Raw genomic sequence first — 23182 nt, forward strand, 5'->3', positions numbered from 1 at the left:
TAAAGGAATATGAATTAAACTAGAATTATAAACTCTCAATTTAAATCATTGCACCTTCACACACCTCCGTCTGTTCTGTGTATCGACAGGTTTTAAAAAACGTGTCTGTGTTTATACACCTGATCAAACGAGCGGCCTCTTGGTTAACTACTTCAATACCGGGCAACCTCACACTTTAGAATGACTAAATCCTTGTACTATGCACCGCTGGAAACAATGAGGTGGGCCAGGCAAGGTCAGCATTGTGGAACATGAGGGACTAGGGAGGCTCAGTGTCTAGAAAACCAGCACACTACTGCAGAACTGCTGACAGGTCTGTCCCTGCTTGGTTTACCCAAAGCTGTCTGCCTGAAAGAGCCATTCAAGTCACAGCCGACAAGCAAGGGGTTTTAGAGCAGCTACTGTAACAGTTTTGTTACACTTGACTGTGGATGTTTGCCAACTCAGGCAGCCACTTTGAAGAGGGCAATGAAATTTAGCTGGGCAAACAGCGGTGGTAACAGAAGGTCAGCTTTATGACTGAACAGCAGTGAAGATCTGTGGAGCAACATGATATACTTCAAAGCTGCAGAAAACAGTTTCTAAATGACTGGCAGCGCAAAAATGTCAAAGATTGTGATGTAATGCAGGTATACTTTTGTGTTGAATGGAGCTTATTCATAACAAACATATTCACCATGATAACAATTAAGCATGTGAATGTTTCTGTTGCTGTAAAACACTCTTCAGTCTCATCTTGCCACTGACCACATGTGAATATAGAGAAAGCTAAACATAGTCGGAATAGTGAAGCTTTAACAAAAAATGCAGTTACTAAATGGATTAAAACAAAGACTTCAACGCATTCAAGAAAACTAACTTTGGTTATAGCAAACAAATCTTAGCCACACACTAAATATACACCCTCTCATCAGCAGCTTTAATTAAAAGTCCAGTGGTTAAGACAGCCACATGCTACAGGAAAGACCAGGTAGTATGCTCACTGAGATGATAGAGGTTATAATTGGTTGTTCGGGATGTGCTTTTAAACCCTCTATTTAAAAAGAAATTAGGATTAATTTTATGGCATTAAAAATGCCATTAAAGATAAACTTGAGGACCTGTGCTAAAATACAAAACAACTCTGGTGCACAATTCAATCTGACGTCTACATCACTCTCTTATAAACTTTTATAAACACTAAAAAACAGCAGGGAATTGTAAATCGGCTCACCAGGTTCACTACAAACAGGCAGTAGGAATCAAACACATGCAGTCAACCCTTAGTCCACTGGTAACTGATCCTAATCCTGAAAACTACAAAATTCCAACACATCTGCGTGAAAACCACCTCAGTAAGACACACCCAACGCTGCTCTCCTGCCTCGTCTGCCCAGTTCCATGTGGGATGTGGAAGTCAGGGTCGGGTCGTGACTGATGAGAGTTCCCCATCAGATCCCAGGCTGATGACAGGGTCGGGCTCTACCGTGGGTGGAGTTTTTAACTCAAGCCAGGCACACGACCCCCACACCCACCCCCCTAAAATCTACGACAGAGTCCATCTGGTATGCAGCCACTTCGGAATGTCAACAACACGTGGATTTAATTTTTAACTCCCATCAAAGAGGAGCCAACCTGCTACGTTCACATGGCATGTACAATATTATTTAACAATTGCAGGGGATGAATAGTGGCTGGCGTGGTTCACTTTGGTGTGCAAATAACACAAATTCTATTCTGTCAGTGAGTGAACTGTCCATCAGTCCAGGTCTGTGGACCACATATTGGATGAGACAATCTAGGTGTTGTGATGACTCCTGTTTCCCAGTCAACATGTGTCTCCCGACTGGAAGCATCCATAGAAATTCGCTGGGATACAAGGTTCTTGGGATGTGGAACTACACAGCCCAAGATGTTGTAAACGTTCATTTACAAAACCAAACATTAAATTCTCATTGTGAAAGTATTTTCTCTAATAAAACCGAAAAACTGTGGGGGAAAGTACTTTGGATAAAACCTTGATCTCACTTCTGTGTCGCATGGCCATGTTACTTTTTCTGACAGCCCGTCTACTTCGCGTCAGAAATGAGCTGGGCTCAGTACTGCCCCCTGAGGCCGGAGGCCCGCAGCTACTGGATGGTTCGCGGGAGCCTCGCTTTACGTGGGCGTTTTTACCCCAACTCCCACAAGGGGCAACACTGAGTCATTTTGAAGGAAACCGAAAGCCGACAATGACTGATTAACACGAAGCTTTATTTTGACAGTATTCTCGATTCAATGAGACAAACACGAGGACTAAATGTCTCAACTCTGCAGATGCACGTCTGGTTGATTTCCCTGCCCCCGGAAATGAGCAGTGCACGGCCACTTCACAGCATAAACCGTTAACACCCATCAAGTATATATATACATCTTACTGCTTAACACACCAGTGTATGTGTTGGTTGTGAGTAGCAGCTAATTCCTCATCACACAACTCCATTCTGATGTGTAAGAGCTGGTTCTTTAACGAAATGCGGCGAAAGTCTGCTTTGTTGACTCGGAGGAGGGAAAACGTCATGCGTTCAAACAGCGCTGGTGAGGAAAGCAAACACTCAACCAGTGGGCACGTCTGAGTTCAGCAGGAGCGAGTTCAGAGAGGACACACTGGCAAACATATTCAAAGCATAAAGAGCAGACCGGGCTAATGTTACCACCACGGTCCAATACGGACTTTAAGTAGGCGCTACGTACGGTTGCGTGGCGTTAATCTGGATGTTGAAGAATAGCCCGGACACCAGCGTAGTCAGCGTCGCGACATTATCAAGAACCGTTTACTTAAAAAAACACAAGACGCCGGTTGGAAACGTTGGCAGCACACAAGTTCTGATTCCAGGAACTAGCCGGAGCCTGCAGCACCGTAACACGGGCAGCCCGAGTTAGCTTGGGCTAAACACCACTTTCCTAACAAAGAGGCGCATAAAGCGATTTACCGCTGCGCAGCATGCACACAGCAGGTCCCGCACGGCTGCACTCACCTCGCTGTTAGGCGGCTAATTCCAGTGCGAGGACGCGAGGAGATATTCCTTCAAACACGCGGGATTAATAAATCTTCTTTATTAATTTTAAAAACTGTCCCTGCTCACGTTGACGTAGGTCTCCTTCTCCCTCCCTTTCTGGGTTTAACCCACCAGTCAGCAGGAAGGCGCGAAGCATGCCGATTGGCTGGCTCAGCGTTCATTTCAAACGGTGCTGCGATCTCATTGGCTGTCGGTGGATTTGAGCTCATCCGGGGTTGGTTTTAGGGGGGGTCCCGATTACTGTGTTTACTGGTGTCAAGTTTCCGTCCGACAAAATGTAAGAGGTGAAGAAATATAATATATAGAAAAATACCTCACACAATATAATACTATTTATAAATATATCGACCAATATAAACACTTTATTTATAAATATATTGCACAAAAGACCTTTATTTATTAATATACAAAATACACTTTATTTATAAATATATTTTTGTATGGATATATTATTTATAAATATATTTCACAAAATAAACACTTTACTTACAAATATATCACACAAGATAATCACTTTATTTTTAAATATATTATACAAAACAATACTTTATTTATACATGTATCAAATTGAAATAAACACTTTATTTATAAATATATTACACAATATAAACACTTTATTATATAAGTAATATTTAATAATAATATGTCATTTCAACATTATTTTATTATTTAGTATGAAAATAATTGAATTCAAAAAGAAGAATTAAGTTGAAATTGAATAAAAATGTGCGCCATTTAGTTAATTTCCAGTCTTATATTTTATTGTCAATGAAAAAGAGTTTCATTTCATAAAGTGCACAAACAAATAAAACAGCGAGCAGAAAGGGAGAACCTACATGTGGTATACATTACTGGGGGCAAGCTGTCACAATTGTGACACTCCCTGACGCTGCGGACACAGACGATCACCATTAAAATATCTTCGTGGGCTGAGCTTTTCATGCAAAGTGGTAATTGTGATGCAGCACATACAATAGTGCATCCGTGGAATCATTTAATGAATATTTAAAGACACTTGAAACTTGCTGCATAATAAGCTATGGTCTGTCCTCATAGAGACCGTGATAGAGTCAAACTTGACCTGTGAAAGTCGTATGTGCACTGTTATGAGATTATAAAGCCAATACAACAGCACAGGTAGCATGTCTCAATGTTTCTTTAAAATAAGTGCTTATAATCATAACCCTATTGCAAATACCACAACAACTAAAATGTGTTTAGCAGACTGTGCAGGGATATAGTCAAGGGGATACTGAATTTTTGTTGGATCTCCCTTTGTGACTTGCAGAAAAAGTCTTGAGTAGGTCCCGTCCAATTTCTCACTACGTAGGCTACGGTTGCGTGTCGTTAATCTGGATGTTGAAGAATAGCACCGCCAACACCGTGGTAACATCGCTGCATCTATTATCTTTAAATCATTCCGTTATACTCAAGTATCTTTATAGCATAAAGCCCCTTCAGTGTTTGTGTCACTCTGCCTTCAGCATTTGAATCAAGTCACTCACTCATGAAATTGCAAAGAAGAGTCAATTACAGCTGCATGCACACATGCGTGAGAGACGGTTGTGACACACATAAATTCAAACTCTCCAATTACAGCATCGTTGCTTTCTCAGCTTCCTCTTCTCTCTCTCTCTCTGCAGCTCAGGTTGTTTCCTGTCTTGGTGCAGTGTTGGCTGCAGCACAGCCCCTCTGGTTGCACGTCCTCAAACGAACTGCAGATGCACTGCATGGCCGCGGTGCGCTCAGCTCACAGGAAGTGACAGTTTGTGTGTTGTAAAGTGAAGCTACACAGAACGCTTTACAAGGTTCCTTTCATCTTAAAATGCTGTTTCTCTCCTCCCCTGCACACTAGAAGTATAGGAATGATTCCTGGTCTCTGGAGTTTTTGCTGCTAAACTAATAAGTTGTATTCTAATGATTTTAAATTCCACATTGTTGTGTTTATAGAATCTGCTTTTTGGCTCTAACTTTAACACTAACTTTAATAATGATAATTTTACTTTGAATGTTTTACAAAATACCACATCCACAAATCTAAATTCACAAAGTTAAAGCCTTTATTCTTATTATTTACCAAAAATCATTGTAGTGTCATACTGTATTCAAATGGTAAAAAAGCAAAATAAGGAAACATGTGCATGGTCCATACTTAGCCTGGGCTTTCTACATTTCCTCCATTTGCACAATCCCGTCTCTCTTGTGTCATAAAAACCTAGTGAGTGACAGACAAAAGAAAAACATAAAAAACAACTGGAAACTTCTTCAAGTGTTCTCCCCAGAAAATTAAAGTTCAAGGATGTGGAATGAAAACTCTGATATTGTACAATCATAAAAAAGAATCCTCTGAGAATCCTCCTTTAGCCAGGAATAAAGAAAAGTGCAAACCACAACTCGCAGGATTGTAGGTACAAATCTTGGACCTCAGTTCGGTCATCCTGTCTCCCTCAAGCGCAGCAGCAGCAGTTCAGCTCATCATGCAGGCTTGAAAAAAAAAAAGGCACTCATTCTCAGTTATTCTGTCACTTCCTGTTCTCCTCCACTGAGGGTGAGCATGAGGCGCTGTGCTGCAGTCAGACGTGTTGTCACATCTGACTCCCGCTGACCTGGTGTTACAACACACGTGGATGCACCAGGGAAGGAATAGGGTCGGCTGGGAACCCAAAAGTCATAACTTTTAAAGGAAGAAATAACACAATCTTTCTCTTGCAAAAGAAAAGTTGAATTCATGCGCCTAATTGATCTTGTTCAAGTTATTTAAAGTCATATACTTACTACAGTTATTCCAAAATGTCTATTTATGGAAGTTAGGATGTCCAGTGCCAAGTTAGGTTAAATTTTGACCTGCAATAAGTTCAATATTAATAAAAACTGAAGAAAGAGGCGACCAGTGCTCTGTTGCAGTCAGTGGGGGTGGGGCAGTGTGCTAACAATCTGTGGACCAAGTGTAACATGTCTTCTACCACGCCCTCACATAAACTGCAACAGTGGTCACTAAATCATTGACAATTTTTTTCTTTTTAGTTCACTATCTGGGACTTGGACACAAACCATAGAAGGGTGTAGCTAATGCTGATCTCCTATTACAGAATTACCTCCTCTTTAGTAAGTTGTCTTCAAAGTAAAAGCACAACATCAATTGTTTTGCTGTAATGCTTAAAATGTAGCTTTTACTTTGAAAAGTTGTAAATTTGGGACTGAGGATTGTGAGTTGCTTCACAGATCTTTGAAAAAGTGGATATGCAATGTAAAAATATAACAGCAGTTGATTAAATCATTCACACTTAAATTCAGTTTCATTTTAGTAAAATGAGTGACCACAAGATTGTTACTGCAGATAAACCTGATAGGATGAGCAAAAACTTCCCCCTGCAACATAGGCTGTTTATAAAAAGCTCTGCACAGGATGTCTAGTGACATTACATGGAACAGATTGAGCAGCATGACCACAGGCCAAGCAAGCAGCTCATTTCAGACAAGCAGGTTTAGAAAAAAAAAGAGAAACAATCTCTATATTCGTATATTGCAATTTTTTATTTTATTTGCTCAAACAAAACAATATGTTAGCATGTAAGAAAGACTAATTAACGTGAGAACAGTATGGTACAATGCAGATGATAAAATAATAAGTCTGGAAACCCATCCACCAAACTTGCCTCAGCCCAAATCCCTCTCTGCAAATACTCCCCCTGCAAATTCACAATCCTTTCAGCTCCTTCAGCAGACAACGGACAAAGATAAATGTTTCCATCAGCGACCCTACATTAACATGGAGCAGACCTCGCTGCAGAGAGCCTAACAGATTTTTCTCAGAGATTCCCAAGTATGTAGAAAAGAAAAAGACATAAGCGGCTGAACACAAACGTTCTCTGTGACATTTACATGGCATGAAGGAACACAGAACACTGCAGCCAGACTTATCGGGACTTGGTTTAGAAAAATCATCTCAGAGCAAAGATCATCTTTGAACTGTAACAAGCCACAAAAGGTTTGATTGAACTTCTGAGCTGTAAGAAAAAGCAACCTCACAACAGTATAGAAAGAAACCACATTTATGTTAAAAAAACAACAAAAGAAAAAACGAAGAAGATCTCGGTGCAAAGATGTTTTCTTGGTGAGGAACAGTACCATGGTCACTGAACTCTCCTTTCGAATCAAATGATGAAAGAGAAACAAAAAAATAACCGTATGTGATCATAATTACAGTCCCTAGATATTATTACTACTCATCTTTATATCTTTAACATATAAATGCAACTTTAGAGCAAGGCACAGACCACATAGCTTCAGAACATTTCACCTGCCATCGCGTCCAAAGGACTGAATATAGAGATGGACATCTTTCTGCTTTCAGACCTCTTGACAAAATGATACAAAAATAAGAAAGGCGACTTTGTTGAGTGATCGTGTTTAGCAGGAGACTGCCGGTCTGAATCCTTTGGTGAGATAGCCACAACTGTTGGCGACAGAGGCTTTAAGCAACTGTTGTCAGAGTACGTTGGTTTGCTCTGCGGGTTTTTTCTTGTAAAGTGCAATCGATGCTGTGTAAACACTCAGGAGAGGGAGCCTCTTTTTTTAAAGGTGGATGAAAGGATGACACAGCTTCATCAACAGAGATTTGGGTGATGAAATAGACCAGTTCAAACAGATGCCAAAACCTGTACGCATCAACTGGAGTTTAAAGCATTTTTTTACCACAGTATTTCTTTTAAACAAATTTGACCCAAACCCGAGCAAATTACAGAAACTGAGGGGAAATCCTTTTCCCAGTTTTTAAACAAAGCTGTAACATCCAAGCCCTTGAACAGTTCAGCAGGCAGCATCTGATTAACAAACCTTTTGGTCAGATACCAGGTCTAACAGCTATGCAATATGATAACTCGTAAGCCAATTCTCCAAAGTGTCATGTTACCTATCAAAAATCTGTCTACTGAAAAATAATGTAGTGTTGAAGGCTAGGTGACTTCAGAAACCAGAGCAAACTGGGGATGTGGAGTTTGACGTGGGTGTTCACCAGGAGTGAAAAGACACTATTAAGCTGTATTCTGGGAACTGTAGTACCAAGCAGTCAAGGGACTAATGGCGTTTTCATGATTGCTTCGTACCGTGCCTTCGACCCGCCCCACCATCCCAATGGTATTAGGTATGACAAAGCAGTTGTACCTAATATGGAAACTAAATCACAACTACGTAAACCCCTTAAAGCTACCTATACTTATCCTATGCCAAAATTAGCAGGTATACACAGGTTTTTAAAACGCGGTGAAGCTGCTACAAAAGGGTGATTGACTCCTTTCCCATTACAAGTAGGAGTTTTCCTTTCTGTCTTTTACGTTAGGTTCAACATCTCCGATGGCACAGACAACTGAGGCGCTCTCTCACCTCACTGGGGTGTTCAACCGGGTGCCATGCTTCCATCAGGGCCGATCAGAGCCGATTTTAAACCTGCGTCTACTGCAGAGTCCTTTGACCAGCAAGTAAAAGCCAACTGCATCCATTCCCATTGCAGACAAAAGCCAGATGTTAGCTTGTGTAGAAAAGGGGCTAAATACTTTGCCTATTGTAAAGGGGCCCGACATGTTACACTCAGATTGAGCTACAGGGATGATGTACACTCTGTATTGCGTTGTAACTCCTCAGTTTGATGTTGGTAACAATTAGAATATCACAAAATAAACTCTGTAGTTGCTAAATTTCTTAAAGCATAACTTTAAAACCTTTTCAGGATATCATATATCACGTAGGCATCCTCTGGAAGGTCAAAAGGTTCTTATTACATGTGTCCTGCAGACGCCACTGTAAAGTGGCTGTTAGCGAGTCATGAGGTTTGATTGTATTAGTGCGGCTGTCCCTGCTCAGGAGAGAACAGAATTGTGACTAACATGGACTTTTTTCTGCTACTTTGACATACAAGCTTGGTGCAACAGCTACAGTTTATGAACACCAGTCACAGCTCCCAACATGTCCCACTCAGGTGGATTGTACTCAACAAACTCAGCTCAGAACCAAAAATGTTGAAACCAAAGTGTTTTTTAGAATATAGTGACACTTCCCTTATATATATATATATATATATATATATATATATATATATGTATATATGTAATAAGTTGAGGGAAAATACAGTTTCTTGTTTTAAGGATCTGACAGTGGCAGGAAACAAAAGGCAAAGACAAAATGATGAAACAACCATCAGTAAACACTGGTGAAAGGGTAAATGGCACATTCACGTCCTCATATGGACACCATCACTTACACATTTGGGTTGACCTGTGAACCTTTAAAAAGTATTTTCTTGTATAAATGTTGTAAAATAAAAACAGTTCAGCTCCAATGTGGCTAAAGGTACAATATCCTTGGATTTAATATAGCAAGAAAATATTCCAAAATAAAAAGGAGAGTATAAGATTGAGAAATTCCATGAAATCCTTTCTTTACAGTGTCGCCTTCAGTTTCACAGAAAATCTGTAATACAAGCAGTGGCATAGTGTCACACGGTAACATGTGGCCAGCAAAGGGCTCAGAAAGGACAAACACTGAAACATGTCTCGTGGAGTTGGGACTCGGGCTTTTACAATAGATGCTACACTTATTGCTTGTAATAAAACTTGTGACAGTTAATATATGATTTCGTGGCAGACTTGTGACCCACACCTCATAAAAAAAAAAAACGAGCGCACGTGCACCAAACGGAGGACCTCAGAGTGACGAACATGACGGAGACTGACAAAGAAAGGGGGAGAGAGAGAGAGAGAGAGAGAGAGTCTTCAAATCAAAACGTACAGGAAGGAAGTCCTTTCTATCTACACGTCTGTCAAAGGTCAATGAGCGTGACGGTAAAATGTCTCCACACTAAAGTCGCCCACTTCACGGGGGAAACAACACGTGTGACGATGACTTCACAGATGAGGAGACAGACGAGAGAGAGAGTATCCTGTTTTAAAGACCGGATTATTGAGCTACTCGAAATGGCCGTGGATCTACACTGAGACAGACATGGTCGATAGATACGTGGTTCTCTAAATAACTTTTTCTCTCTTTTGTACATGTTCAGGTTAAAATAGTATTTTAGGAAGACGAGCTTTACAGTGTCCTGCAGTGGTGGACTTCACCGGAGACTGTCAAGTCCCCCATACACACACACACACACTCACACACATCCTATCGCACACTACCCCTATGGCATTATGGGAAATAAAGTTTTTATTTTCCATCCCCACCTTCCTGCTATCGCTTAATATTAAAACATGCCTTTTGATAGTAGATCACAAGAGTTCTGATTCTGAGCATCAATGTTGCCTTTCACTCACGCGCCAATGGTTGATACAGCATCATCGAAGAGTTCGGTTTTATTTTGCTGTGGGTTTATTAGTCGTTTCTTTTTATAATGACTGAAAGAGCGAGAAAGCGCTGTTGCATAAGGGCTTTCGCTTCTCTGTCAGAACAGCCCAGGATGAGGTGGGGGGATCGGGGGCCGCGGGACCACAAGACTTTGCAGAATGGATTCCATGAGTCGCAGCTACGTCAGCGGTACGAGCCTTTTCCACCACTACCCTGTCCACTGTCGTTCTGTCCAAAGCCGCTCCACCCCAGATAAAGTCCTCTGTCAGTATTAATAGGATTATTGTCGTCATCTTCATCATCATCATCGCCGTCTCCACCGTTTGCCGCCGTTGTGCTCCGTCGTTTGTTTCGTCCCGCCTTCGACCGACCATTTAGATGTCTGTGTTTGGGTCACGTTGGTGGAGATGTTCTGAACAGCAGATTTGGATCCTCTACGCTGTGCTGGACTTACCCAGCTCCTCCCTGATTGCTGAGGACACACAGTGAAAGACAGACACGGTCAGACATGTTTTCACCTGAGCTGACTCTCATCTCCAGTCTCAGCTGTCTAGAATATTATATATGAGGCAAAAAGACGTTGCAAAGATATAGTGGCCATTAAAATTCAACATATCATATATGTCAGGAAAACTTCTTTGGCATTATTCTAAAGTTCTGCTCAGTAATATTGCAGAGTACTGCCCCTGATGGTTCAGGGTTGCATTTCAACAATAATGAACCATCACAAGAGAAAAGTCATCCTGCTGTAACACTTTTTAAAAGACTGCCTCAATAGTGGACTAGAATGATTAATTCACAGATAATGTTGTTAAGCTATTTTATTTCTTCTTTAAGTATGAAGTTACTTTAGATGAACAATACATCGGCCATTTTGACTTGGTGAGTACCAGTCGCAATGAATAGAATGTCATGTTTTGTTAAACTGACATTTAAAATTTGAATCTCTCAGTGTCTTTTTCAGACAGTTCCATTTATTTGAGCTCTGGGGATACAGGGTGTTGTGTGGTGGCATTGCAGAAGCCTGCAAAAGGGAAAATCCTGCTAACAGCTGTATATTGCTGCTGTGTTGTGTAAGTTAAACTACACTCTCTATATGCACATGGAACATTCTGAGTTGCTGTTTCCTTTATGAGTCACTGCTACACCAGTATAAGAATTACGGTGGGTTTCTGAGAAGAGAGTATGTATGTCTTTCACTTCCTGTCCTCAGCCACCTTTCAAATTTCAATATTTAAGTTACCTAAACAAACCTCAATGGACGGATGGAAGAAACTAAAAAGAGAGTAACTGCTGCATTACTGTTTTGGGTGTTTAATGTGTATATTCACTGATAAAAAAGACTTTCTGAAAGCTTTCTCTGCAGGATGACGGATGTGCGTGTGAGACCAGCTTCCTGTGTCAGTTACCATCAATGAGCTCTTCTTTTAGCTTCGACAGCTCCTTCCTCATCTCATCCAGAATGTCCTAAAAATGAAAAGAATACCATGTCACATTTTCATCTGAATGTCATCACATCTCAGAGCAGAGACAAACCAGACTTACTGACTACCTCCAGCTCCCTGGAGGAGAGGAGCCATTCACTGAAAGTCTCCTGTGGCTGTTGGATTTAGCGAGGTGGAGGTGCTGCCAACTGGCAAAGGGAGGTCCTCTGTTTACTTAATGCAGAACCTAATCCACGTGCAGGGAATCCCAGTGAGATTAGGCTAAAAGACTTAACTTAATGATGCGAAGATTTTAACAAATCAACAGAGCGAGTATATGGGCAAATTAGTATTAATTTGAGCTATGAGCTTTCATAACACAACGAGTGAGAAAATGATAATGAAGGTGAGTACAGTGGAGGGTTTGTAGGGTTTCATCTGTGTCCCAGTGCTGCTGCTGATGCAAGCAGTTGTAGTGACTGATAGGCAGGACTCAGACAGACTATGTATTTATCTAGCAGGCTCATTCACAGAGGTCAGAAGGAGAAGTTACCTTATGACATGGACGGGTCACTGCACACACACACACACGTGTGTCTGCCAATGGCCCTTTGTCAGTCTAAATTGTGCTTAAAATAATAGCTATGCAAATACTAACCTCAAAGACCTCAAATAATTCAGTATTGATAAAAGGTATTAAAGTATTAATGTATCAATGAAATTAGGATTATCTGGGGATAGCATGTAATGGTCTCCATGCTGAGTAAATACCGTAATTTATGAATAAACACCCATCATGCTATCGGTGACAAAGTGAGCATTAAGTTTCTCACCCTAACAGATAGAATGCAGGTAATTGCAAATTACTAAAACACTGATTGATATGAACGTGTGTTATTACTTTATGAAATATGGACATTGCAGATGTGAACACAGAGAACACATTAAACCTGTGCAGCTGTTCCGAATCACAGAAGAAACTCAGACTAAGAAACAACTTATCCCCACAAAAAGTTCCTGAAGAGCTATAGAAATTAAACGCTCCATTGCCCTTTCTAAGTTATATAAATATATAAACTGAAATAAAAACATGGGACTGAATAGATGGACAGAATAGATACAGGAAAAAAAAAGACTCTACATTAAAGCAGTAAATATTAGGACTGCAGTCTGCCGTTTTACTAGTCAGTTGGTTGGTCGTCCGACCACATGCTCATTGGTCAGATAATTGCTGGTGCAATATTCACAAGGAGAAAAGCGAAACATCTTTGGGGATTAATCCATTATTTTCAGCAGCTGGAGGAACATTCTACCAATTATGAACTCACTCAAATGAATGGAGACTGTAAAGTACAATTCTTTAACATTGACTGAACGTTTGGTCGGAGTCGCCTGCAAACTAACTGATGCCACTTAATAAGCTGTTGCTTTTGGATGACCAACAAGTTCACATATCACAGCTCAAAAACCAACATAAAAACAGTAGGATAACCCGTCTTCATCAGCTCCATCAATTTTGAGTTTAACATTTTGCTCTTTGAGTGTGAATATATCAGAAATTAGGTCCGGATTAATTAATAGGTTGCAAAAAACACGCATTTTTGTAATTTAGAATGAATTGAGGGTAATAAAACCACCACTCAGTGCACTTTAACTGATTTATTTTTTTCCCTTTGACAAATCCACTGGTTGAAATGTATAGGTTAAATTTCATACTGACACAAACAGGGCCCAGTGTTACAATATATACCCCCCATATAGTGACACAATAGAAATTCATCAGTGGTCTCAGTGTTATTGTACCTGTTTCAATCTGTCGTAGTCAACAGTTTCTGTTGGCACACCGTTGGCAGTTAAGGATCCAGTTGGTGTAGGAGTGGATTTAGGTCTGCAAGAAGAGACAAAGACATCAAACTGATAAAGAGCTGAAAGACTGAGAGAGGGGTGAAAGGTCAAGGCGCAAAACCAGCTACTCCATTATTTACATGACCATCAAATCAATGCACAGTTGGATTCATCACCCAAAACTGTGCATACCACTCATTCTATCATCATTAGGAGAAAATGCAATAAGACCTGTTAGAACGAATTGGGAATTTGATAAACACAACAAAACGTATGTGACATGTGCTGTATCTGTTTCCTGTTAAACCAAAGTACCTTCTTATGTGAAAGAATAAGACTTAAATATTTTCAGCCGTAAAAGCTTTGACAGAAAAGCAGAAGTGATCATTACAACACCCGGTGAAGCTTTTCCCTCTTAGGGTGTTGTTGCATCTGATGACACAATTCTCAAATGAATGTCTCAAAACCTCTGCTTGAATCATGCACACGCGTTTCAGGAAGTGCACTCACCAAGACATGCATGTAAACACACAGAAATACACACACACGCTGGGGAGCAACCCATGAAACTAAATAAAGACAAAAAAAACTCCTGCCACGAAGAGGTTACATATCTGCAGCTTCACATATGTTCCTATAGTGCAATAAAGAGTCCATGTGTAATTTATTAAAAATGTTCCTTAAAGTTCAAACTAGTTTAGAAAGCAGCAGCTAAGCTTCGGCATGAAATCAGCCCGATCCTTGCTTCTCTCAGTTTGTTCCCTGTATGTTATAGAATCAATTTTAAGATTTTACTGATCACTTTCAAAGCAGGCCAGGTCTGACCCCAGACATAGCAGCGTTGACCTCTTGTGTGCCTGTTGGAAGCCTTTGATCCTCGGGTGGACCCCTGCTGGCTGTTCCAAAGTGTAGGCTGAAACCTAAGGGGGAATGTGCTTTTGCCATCCGGGCCCCTCGGCTTTTGAATGACCTTTTTACATTACATTACATTTCTTTTATCCAAGGCGACTGACAATAAGTGCATTCAACCATAAGGGTACAAAACCAGGAAAAAAAGAATCATGTAAGTACAATTAGTCTTCAAGAAAGCCAAAGTACAAGTGCTACATGTAAGTTCCATATAAAAGTACAACTAAACTTAATTTTTGTGCAAAAAAAACCATCAACTCTTAAAACCTATTTTTATTGACTTCCATGTGATGTTGTCTTTTTTCGTTCCTCAGCTTATCATTTTCTTATCTTTTTTAGTTTTATATATTCATTCATTTTATTGTCCTTTTACTGCTTTTAAGTCATCAAGTCTTGAAGTGTCATGATCTTATATTTATTGAATAAACTGTACACTGCTTTGTTTTAAACCACCTCAATGTTGTTGTCTGCCTTTCTCGTCACAAGCACTTTATAATCTGTTTTTAAATGTGCTATAAAAATAAATGTCATTATTATTATTATTATTATTATTATCAAAAAGACATTTGACATATGGAAACAAGCTAAGCATTTCTTCCAGCAACCATCTTTCAATGAAAGGTGCAACCTATGAACGGCTCAGCCTCTTGGCACCTCCTGAGGTAAAGTGATAAGGCACTCGGACGCCAGCAATTAATGAAAAGACAACATGGAGAGAGCACTTTTACTCTGTGTGGGGTGGGGTGGGGTGGGTGTGGGTGTGTGTGTGTGTGTGTGGGGGGGGGTTCACCATGCAACCAATCACTTTCAAGAGAGGATGCGTGGCAGGAAGCAGAAGTGAAAGAGAGGGAAGCGAGCTCAGCAGCCGGTCATTTAATAGCTGTGGGTCGGAAATACTGCACCTTGCCAGCGGGCGGAAATGATGTTACGCTTTAAAGCTTATGTGCACAGATCAGAAGAAAAGACCCGGGAGGAGAGGGGCAATTGACTCAGGTGGAGACACAGCCGCACTTTTGAATTTCAGTCCAATCAGCTTTTACTATAAATTCCATATCTGTGACAGTATTTATCGAAGGGAAACTTTTTAGTTGTTGGCACTATTTTTTTGCCAAATTACGATTTCCAATTTTCAGCTGGAAACAACGCCCATCTGGTCCCCTCACGCACATGCACAAACGCAGGCAGGCACACACACGCGCACACACGCACACACACACACACACACACACACACACACACACACACACACACACACACACACACACACACACACACACACACACACACACAAGCACACAGACAGCAGGGCCTTATCTGTGCGACCCTGCTGGATCTGTTCCGGCTCCACAACGATAAAACTCTGCCAAGTCTACTCTGCACTGGGTGGACACTCATTTTTGTGTGCGTGTATGATAGCGTGGGTTCATAGCATGTGACGCACACATATGGATTTCCCTCTTTAGAATGAGGGGAGAAGAAAAACGTTTTTTTGAGGGCAGCAAAAAGAGCAGCATGCAAAAAACAAGAACTGGATTCCATTAGAAATCCATCAACCAGACAAACAAAAGATGAGCAGAGCTGGCCCCTGCAGGCTGATCAATATGTTACACAAAGACAACACAGAAATCATTCCAAACGTCCAAGCATTTAACAATAACTCCTCTGCCAAAAAAAACAACACGTCCATCACAGCAAACCTCAAGGAAAAAAGGAGATTGTTTTAGAGAAGAAGGGATTCCTCAAACTCTCCACTGTCTTTTCTCTCTACCTGTTGGAAGAATCTGCTCCCAGAGGATATCTCCACGGAGACTCTCGTCTGTGTGAGCAGCAGAGACACTGACTTTACAAATTACAGCCTGGTATCTATCTATGCACTGTGTGTCTCCAGCCTAATGAGATAATGTTGTGGGTCAGGGCGGTATCTGTTCCCGACACCCATTGGTAGACACTGTCATACACTAATTCTAACACCTCCATGGGATGGAAAGATTGCTACAGAACCTATATATTGACTTTCTTTATTCTAGACAAATTGTACAATTACTGACAGAGGCCTTGGTCTGTTTACTGGGGAAGAATATTACCGCTAAAGATGAAGCTATGTAAGATGTATTGAAAACCAAATGTAAAAAATCATCCTAGTTAGCCAGAAAGCAATCTCTATAACATGAATATGCACAACTGGAACAAGAATGATCCTATCTCCATTTGGAGAGCAATAGAGGTAACAACTATCTACTTTTTAATTTATCTGCATTTATATGCAGCCAGCTGTTGATAGAGATTTGCCAAAATGTTATCAGGACCTAAAATAACCTGCATACCTAAAGTATGTAAGTACTTTTTTGTGGAGACTGACGTGATAAAAGAAACTAGTTGGACTGTGAATGGAAGAGGCTTGGCCCGTACATCCGTTATCTACACTGAAATCTCCAAAATATTGTCGGTTGACCCAAGCTGCTTTCTCTCTAGACTAGACAATAGCTGATGGGCTCTAAGATATGTGAACTACAACTGAATGCATTTATGTGCGGGTTGAATATTTCTTAACGTTAGCACATTGAACGTAATGTATGTGTGGTTGTGACGCAAAAGTAACCTTCATAACTGCCTAGCTAATTTGACACTCTTCTATTCTTCTTCTCTCCTGCTGATTAGCACACAGACACCTCAACAGTAAGTTGGATATCCGACATCCAAGTTGCACAAGAAGGCGCCGTAAGCTTTAGTGATGTTAGCCAGCACTGAACGGCCCCAGCTGCGCACCATGCTAAAGCTATCTGATGCTAATGTTTCTTTTACGAGGGAGAAAGATGTTTAGTAGCGTTGCTGCAAGCCATTCAGAACACAAATCATGTGACAGATTAAATTTACTTTGAATCATTGGATATAACAATGTAATTTATAAGGAATATACAACATGACAATGTAAGAGAGAAAGAAGTAGCGTTGGCTAAATACTTTACCTTCCAATGACTGGAGATTTGCTACCGTTCATGGTGTTTGTTCTTTCCCATGGCTTCCTGGGCATGTCTGCGGAAAACAAAACCAAACAAAAGTTGATTTCCAGTAACTTGAAACAGCAAATTTGCGTGTGAGGTCCAGAAAGTGCAAGTTAGGTTCCATCCATACTACAAAGTTTTAGTTTGAAAACGGTTTCATCAAAACTCTTCAAAACACCCCCACGTCTTTTCTGGAAGGGGGTGATCATGAGATCGGAGACTGATGAATCAGTGAAGGCTACGTGGTGACTGAAAACTCCCGACAAATAAACGGTTGTGACTGTCAACGTCATCGTTTCAAAACATTCTACAAGTCCAAGCTTAAACACAGCCGCGAAGTTTTAAAAATGAAACAGAGCCAGCAGCGTTTCCAAAGTTCTATGTATTAACGGCTCTAAAACACCCGAGTTGTATCCGTATCAGAGTGGATGCAATTTCAAATGAAAACGTAGTAGTGTGGATGTAGCCTTAATGCTAACTTGGGTCCTCATCGTCTGCGTTAGGAAGATGCATGTTAATTTCTGTTGCTTTGGTGTTGGTGGCTCCGCTCAGTCCGCAGACTCTGACTGCCAGGTCCTTCTGACACTTACCTGGTGTGCTACATGCTGACACTTTAGGGGTTGTGTTCATTTCACCCTCCTCCTATTGGACACACAGAAACAGGGTTCAAAGGTCACCAATGTGGTAATCAGAGAGCGTAGCAGATACCAAACAGAGAAGGCAACAGGCTGTTTGAAGGGGGGCTGCGACACCGATCAGACACAATATTCAAAACCAGTGACTGATTTCAATGTCGTGGCTGATGTGAAATATCAGTGAAGGAAACTAGTTTTAACAAATGAGAAATGAGTTAAACAACATATGCCTGTTTTAAATAAAGGCCTAGCTTGATACTATCTAAAAGTAGGGATTTACAGACTGGAATTTTGTGCACAAAATCCCCCCTGAGGTATGTGGACTATCACACAGATAAAGGGATGAGTGACTGAGGAGTCGTTTCAGGCAGAAATGTAATGAATGCAGTGCACTCTACATTCTGGACACGCTGACGAAAGCATGCGCTTCATCACACAGAGCAGCTTCTGTGTGTTTCAGTGGTACAGGGAAAGTATTAATGATATTTTGGAGCCATATCAAACAAGCTGTCCATATGGCAGACATGGAGGGAGAACAGAGCAGCACTAATGATACTTACTGATCTCTGGTCAGGTTCAGGTGACGAGCCCTTGTCTGCAATTCTTCTCCTGTAAGACAAACAGCCCGGGTTTAATGTTGAATGATAAGTTGCCTTTTTGATGTTCACATCATAAACCACAGATCTAGTCCAGATTTTTAACACATAAATTCTGATTGCATAAATTCTACAGTTTCTCTTCTTTGACAACAATATGAATATATTCATAATAGGATTGTACAACATATCTATGTTTAATATTGAAGAATACTGGGAGAGGGGTGATTGTGATATTAATTTGAACAGCAAAATCCACTTGCATTGTGATTCAATAAATAACAGGCACGGACATGTAAGTGTAAGGCTACATCCATACTACTACCCCTTATTTTGAAAACGTGACCACTCACATAGACCTGGTATGAGCGTGCCGGTGTAAACAGGAATGTATGCATGTCCCACTGAACAAGGGAATTGTTGCATTGTTGCTCGAATAACAGTTTGTCTCCTACACATGTGAGAAGTTGTATCATGTTGCAAAGTTGATTGATAATCCATGTTGCGTAGTACACTAGTGGTTGAGGCTAACGCCGGCTCTTTTCTTTCGGAAGAGGGTCATGTGATAGGAGCCTGACGAGCCTCCTATCTGGAGCCTTAGAAGCTTTAGAGCCTTTAGAGGAGGCCAGGTGTATCTGATGCATTTTCAAAATAAAACGTAGTAATGTGGATGTAGCCTAAGTGAGGTGGCACTACCTCCTGGCCAACAGGGCACTCATCTCCTCCATAAGGCCTCCTCCTCCAGGCAGAGGGCCATTGCCTCTGGCCTCAGATTTGGCCCCTGCAGCCCCTCCAGCTCCCAAAATGGCCGCTGCCAGAGACGCCGCTGCATCGTCACTCTGAAGAGACACAAGCAACATCTCCAATGAAATACACACAAATGTAACAGGCTCTTTACAACCAGAAATAAGCATTAATACAATTTTGAGAAGAGAGCCCAAAATAATAATTTATTACTGGTCTTTATGTAAGAAAATGCAATAACTATTTTAAAAGACTGCACTATGTCAGATTTGTAGTTGATTTCTGTATGATGTCAGGAAGCAGACATTCATTGTTTGGCAGGGACGCTGTCAGCTTTATATGTAAATCTCCTCTGTGTCTGAGATAAGACATGACAGATGAAGACTGTGTGTGTGTGTGTGTGTGTGTGTGTGTGTGTGTGTGTGTGTGTGTGTGTGTGTGTGTTCATGCATGAATTTTTTGAATATCATGTGTGATGAAAAATGGAAAAACAGAAATGTGATTGTGCCTGTGTAGTTTAAACATGACATGTCAAGCCTTCCACAGATCACATGAACCAATCAAGCGCTCACCTTTGACACTTTGCGCAGCTTGGCTCCAGCGAGGGCGGAGGCCAGGCCTGAGAGGGGCCGGTCCTCAGCGGGGGAGAACAGCCCGGCGGGGAGAGGCGGTGCTGGGGGAGGAGGCGGGACCCCGGGAGGAGGAGGAGGACCTGGCGGTGGGGGGGGCGTCCCACATGGGGTCAGCGTGGGAGGGAGAGGAGGAGGAGGAGGAGGAGGAGGGGGTGGCGGAGGAGGGTGGGCGGCCGGGGTGATGGGGGTCGCCGAGGTCACAGTGGAGCTGGGTGGCAGTGGTGGTGGTGGGGGAGGAGTGGGGGTGGTCAAACTCAGGGTCTGCACCACGTCTGTTGGTGGGAGGGGGGGTAACACATTGGGGGATGGGCAAAGACACAGGGATGGAAAACTGAGTTCAACTGTCATGTTACAGGACATCACAAAGCACAAGGCTGTTTGACAGAGTGGAGTCAGCTGACTCAGGGTCTGTCTGTTCACTGTGAGACTGGCTCACTACATTCGGAGTGTTTTCTAGGGGCTAGCTGGAGAAACTCTTATCGCTATCGATTCCACACTCCTTAGAAACTTTCCTTCAAGATTCTGCTCCATGTTGACATCAGTGCATTGTTCAAATGAAACAGAACATGGAATACTCAGATGAGCTATGACAGCATGCCACGTCATCAATACAGCAAATGTTGCTGTCAACATGCAGCTTTAGTGAGTAGTAGTGAATGCTTTATGAAAAGAAGTAGAAGGCGTGGAGACATGGAAAAAAAACCTACATAAAAATGTGCTATTTGCAAACATGAAAAATGGATAATTGTCCAACCATAAACGTAAGGTTTATATTCCAATAAACCAGTCCAGACAATCAAGAGTGAGAATTAAAATCAACAAAACAAACAGTTTGATGGAATGTCTATGTCTCTCTCTCACTCACTCACTCACTCACACACACACACACAGAAACACAAATAACACTCATAACAACAGATAATGATCACATGGGGCAGCAGTAGTATTTCTGTCAATACCATCGGTTTGTATGTGATAAGCCCTGATTCCCTGTTTGCCAAAAGATGATTTACACTGAAAATGAATATGAACAGGATTTCTCCACTTAATATACAGATGATTACTTCATGTCTAATAATTAGAGGGATAATAATTAAGTTCTCAACACGGACACAAGTCAATGATACATGGGGGAATGTCAATAAATCAATATTAAAGCAGCAATTGAGTCCATTCAAGCCAAATGTGAACAATGACCTCAGGGGTCAAAGGTCATTAGAGCCTCTCAGGCAGCTAATAGCAGAAATGCCCAAGGACAAAGGTCAATCGAGGAAGGTTTTAGCATAGAAATGCAAAACTGTTGTTTCAACAAAAATAAATAGTCTTTTTCTATTAAGAGAAAAACTTCACATAAAAATATTGATAATATAGCAAATATTTTGATTGTTGCTGATTTCACATATAATGGCAACTCATAACCAACAGATGAATTGTTGCAAATGTTTGATTACCATGAGAAGAACAGATAAAATAAAGTGCTTTAAAGGCAAACTTACAGATTTCTGTTCAATTTGGAAGAAACTTTATTTAAGTGAGGTTTAATATTGTAGATGTAGATGATGTAAATTTGACATGAAATATTAAAGTCAGTGCTCCACTGCTGTTGCCCAGAAGGCATCCTGCTGTGACCACGCTAACTGGACTGACTGCACAATGAAGTGCCATGTGAGGGTCAATTGAATGGTGAAACCATGGCAAAACAAATTAAATTAAACACATAACAAAATATGCTGAACTATGAAATGGATTGAGGAACGCACAACAAATCTACCAGGAAATCAAAAAGGCGATGGCTCCACACAGACTTCCATCAATGATCACTAACAGACTCCTATCGATGAGACAGAATGCCATGCTGCAGGACCAGACACATTTCATATCCAATGCACAGTCAGCCAACAAGACCTTGAATCAGCAAGCACTTATTTACATAGAAAGAGTTCATGAGAAGACAGACAGAGCAGTTAGAGAGGCCTGTGCAGCGGTGAATACTACGCCATGAGATCATAAACATGAGCTGCAAGAAGCTGCAGCCTAAACCATTGAAGAGGAAAAGACACTTGATAGATTTAATCTAGAGTCAGGTAATGGCAGCCAGGGCTGAAACATTTCCCAGAAGAAAGGAACACTCCTCTGAAAACAGTGCAATGGAACTCACTTTGTGTTACACCTGCAATTTGTTTCACCTCAACACTGAATTTGATGTAATTACTCAACTGAGCTTTTGAATAGATAATGGTTTCCGCTAGTTTCTTTGACCAGATTGCACATCAATACACAGATAAATTATTAGCCAAGACTACATACCCTTATCAAAACTGCAGCTCTTTGCCAGATTCTAAGTCACTCATTTTGTTGGCCTTGATCAGGAATAACAGCCTTGTTTTTTATGATTTCATCAGCTATCTACAAAAACACTGGTGTTTTTTCGTGATATCGTCTAATTGAGCAAGATGAGGCTTGATTGACAAATTGTTTCAGAATTATCAACATTTTTAATTTGAATGACATTACAAGTTAACATCAACATCTTAAATGAATGACAACCACAACAAAGTTTTTTTGGCTTGTTTAGATTTTTGGGGGAAGAATGTTATGATGTCGATGTGTTTTGTGTCCAAGCCTGATGAATACTGTTAAGAAGAAGGGTTGCATTGGTCAAGGCTTCTTACAACCACCTTTACTTACTGTGAGGTATATTCTCTCTGAAATCTTTGGTGAAGTTGTTTCAACTTTATCTAATCAGATTTTTTTCTTTGGTTTTACTTTACCCCTTAACCTTTTAACATTCATTGATCCCAGGTCCTGCAAACAATCACCCACTAGTGAGTAAAATGACAGTGTTTCCAGTGTTTCTAAACACTCCATCGTGCCCGCCTCAGGAATATGTGGCCCAAACGCTGGGCTCTCCTCCCCTGAATTTGTCAAATTTAGGTTTTACCTTGGAAGGCCGTGTTGTCAGGGGTGTACTTACAGAGCAGTGTGCCCAGAGTATCAAAAGTGCATGAAGTATGTT

General features: G+C 41.0%; 2 protein-coding genes across 2 annotated transcripts in view; both read right to left on the reverse strand.

Annotated features, from left to right (window-relative positions):
• lbr (lamin B receptor) overlaps positions 1-3107 on the reverse strand; it is a 29612-nt gene extending 26505 nt beyond the window's left edge. Inside the window, exon 1 of the mRNA XM_061092128.1 lies at positions 2997-3107. The gene's annotated coding sequence lies outside the window, so the exon portion shown is untranslated. The remainder of the gene's footprint in view (positions 1-2996) is intronic.
• Positions 3108-9378: 6271 nt separating this feature from the next.
• Positions 9379-23182, reverse strand: part of enah (ENAH actin regulator) — a 62709-nt gene continuing 48905 nt past the window's right edge. The window contains 9 exon segments of the mRNA XM_061091380.1: positions 9379-10851; positions 11789-11846; positions 13607-13691; positions 17524-17590; positions 18150-18201; positions 18755-18803; positions 19487-19629; positions 20107-20427; positions 22851-22869. Coding sequence (XP_060947363.1) covers positions 10814-10851; positions 11789-11846; positions 13607-13691; positions 17524-17590; positions 18150-18201; positions 18755-18803; positions 19487-19629; positions 20107-20427; positions 22851-22869 — 832 coding nt within the window. The 3' untranslated portion in view covers positions 9379-10813.

The sequence above is a fragment of the Limanda limanda genome, chromosome 18 (genome assembly GCF_963576545.1).
Source record: "Limanda limanda chromosome 18, fLimLim1.1, whole genome shotgun sequence".
NCBI classification, from domain to species: domain Eukaryota; kingdom Metazoa; phylum Chordata; class Actinopteri; order Pleuronectiformes; family Pleuronectidae; genus Limanda; species Limanda limanda.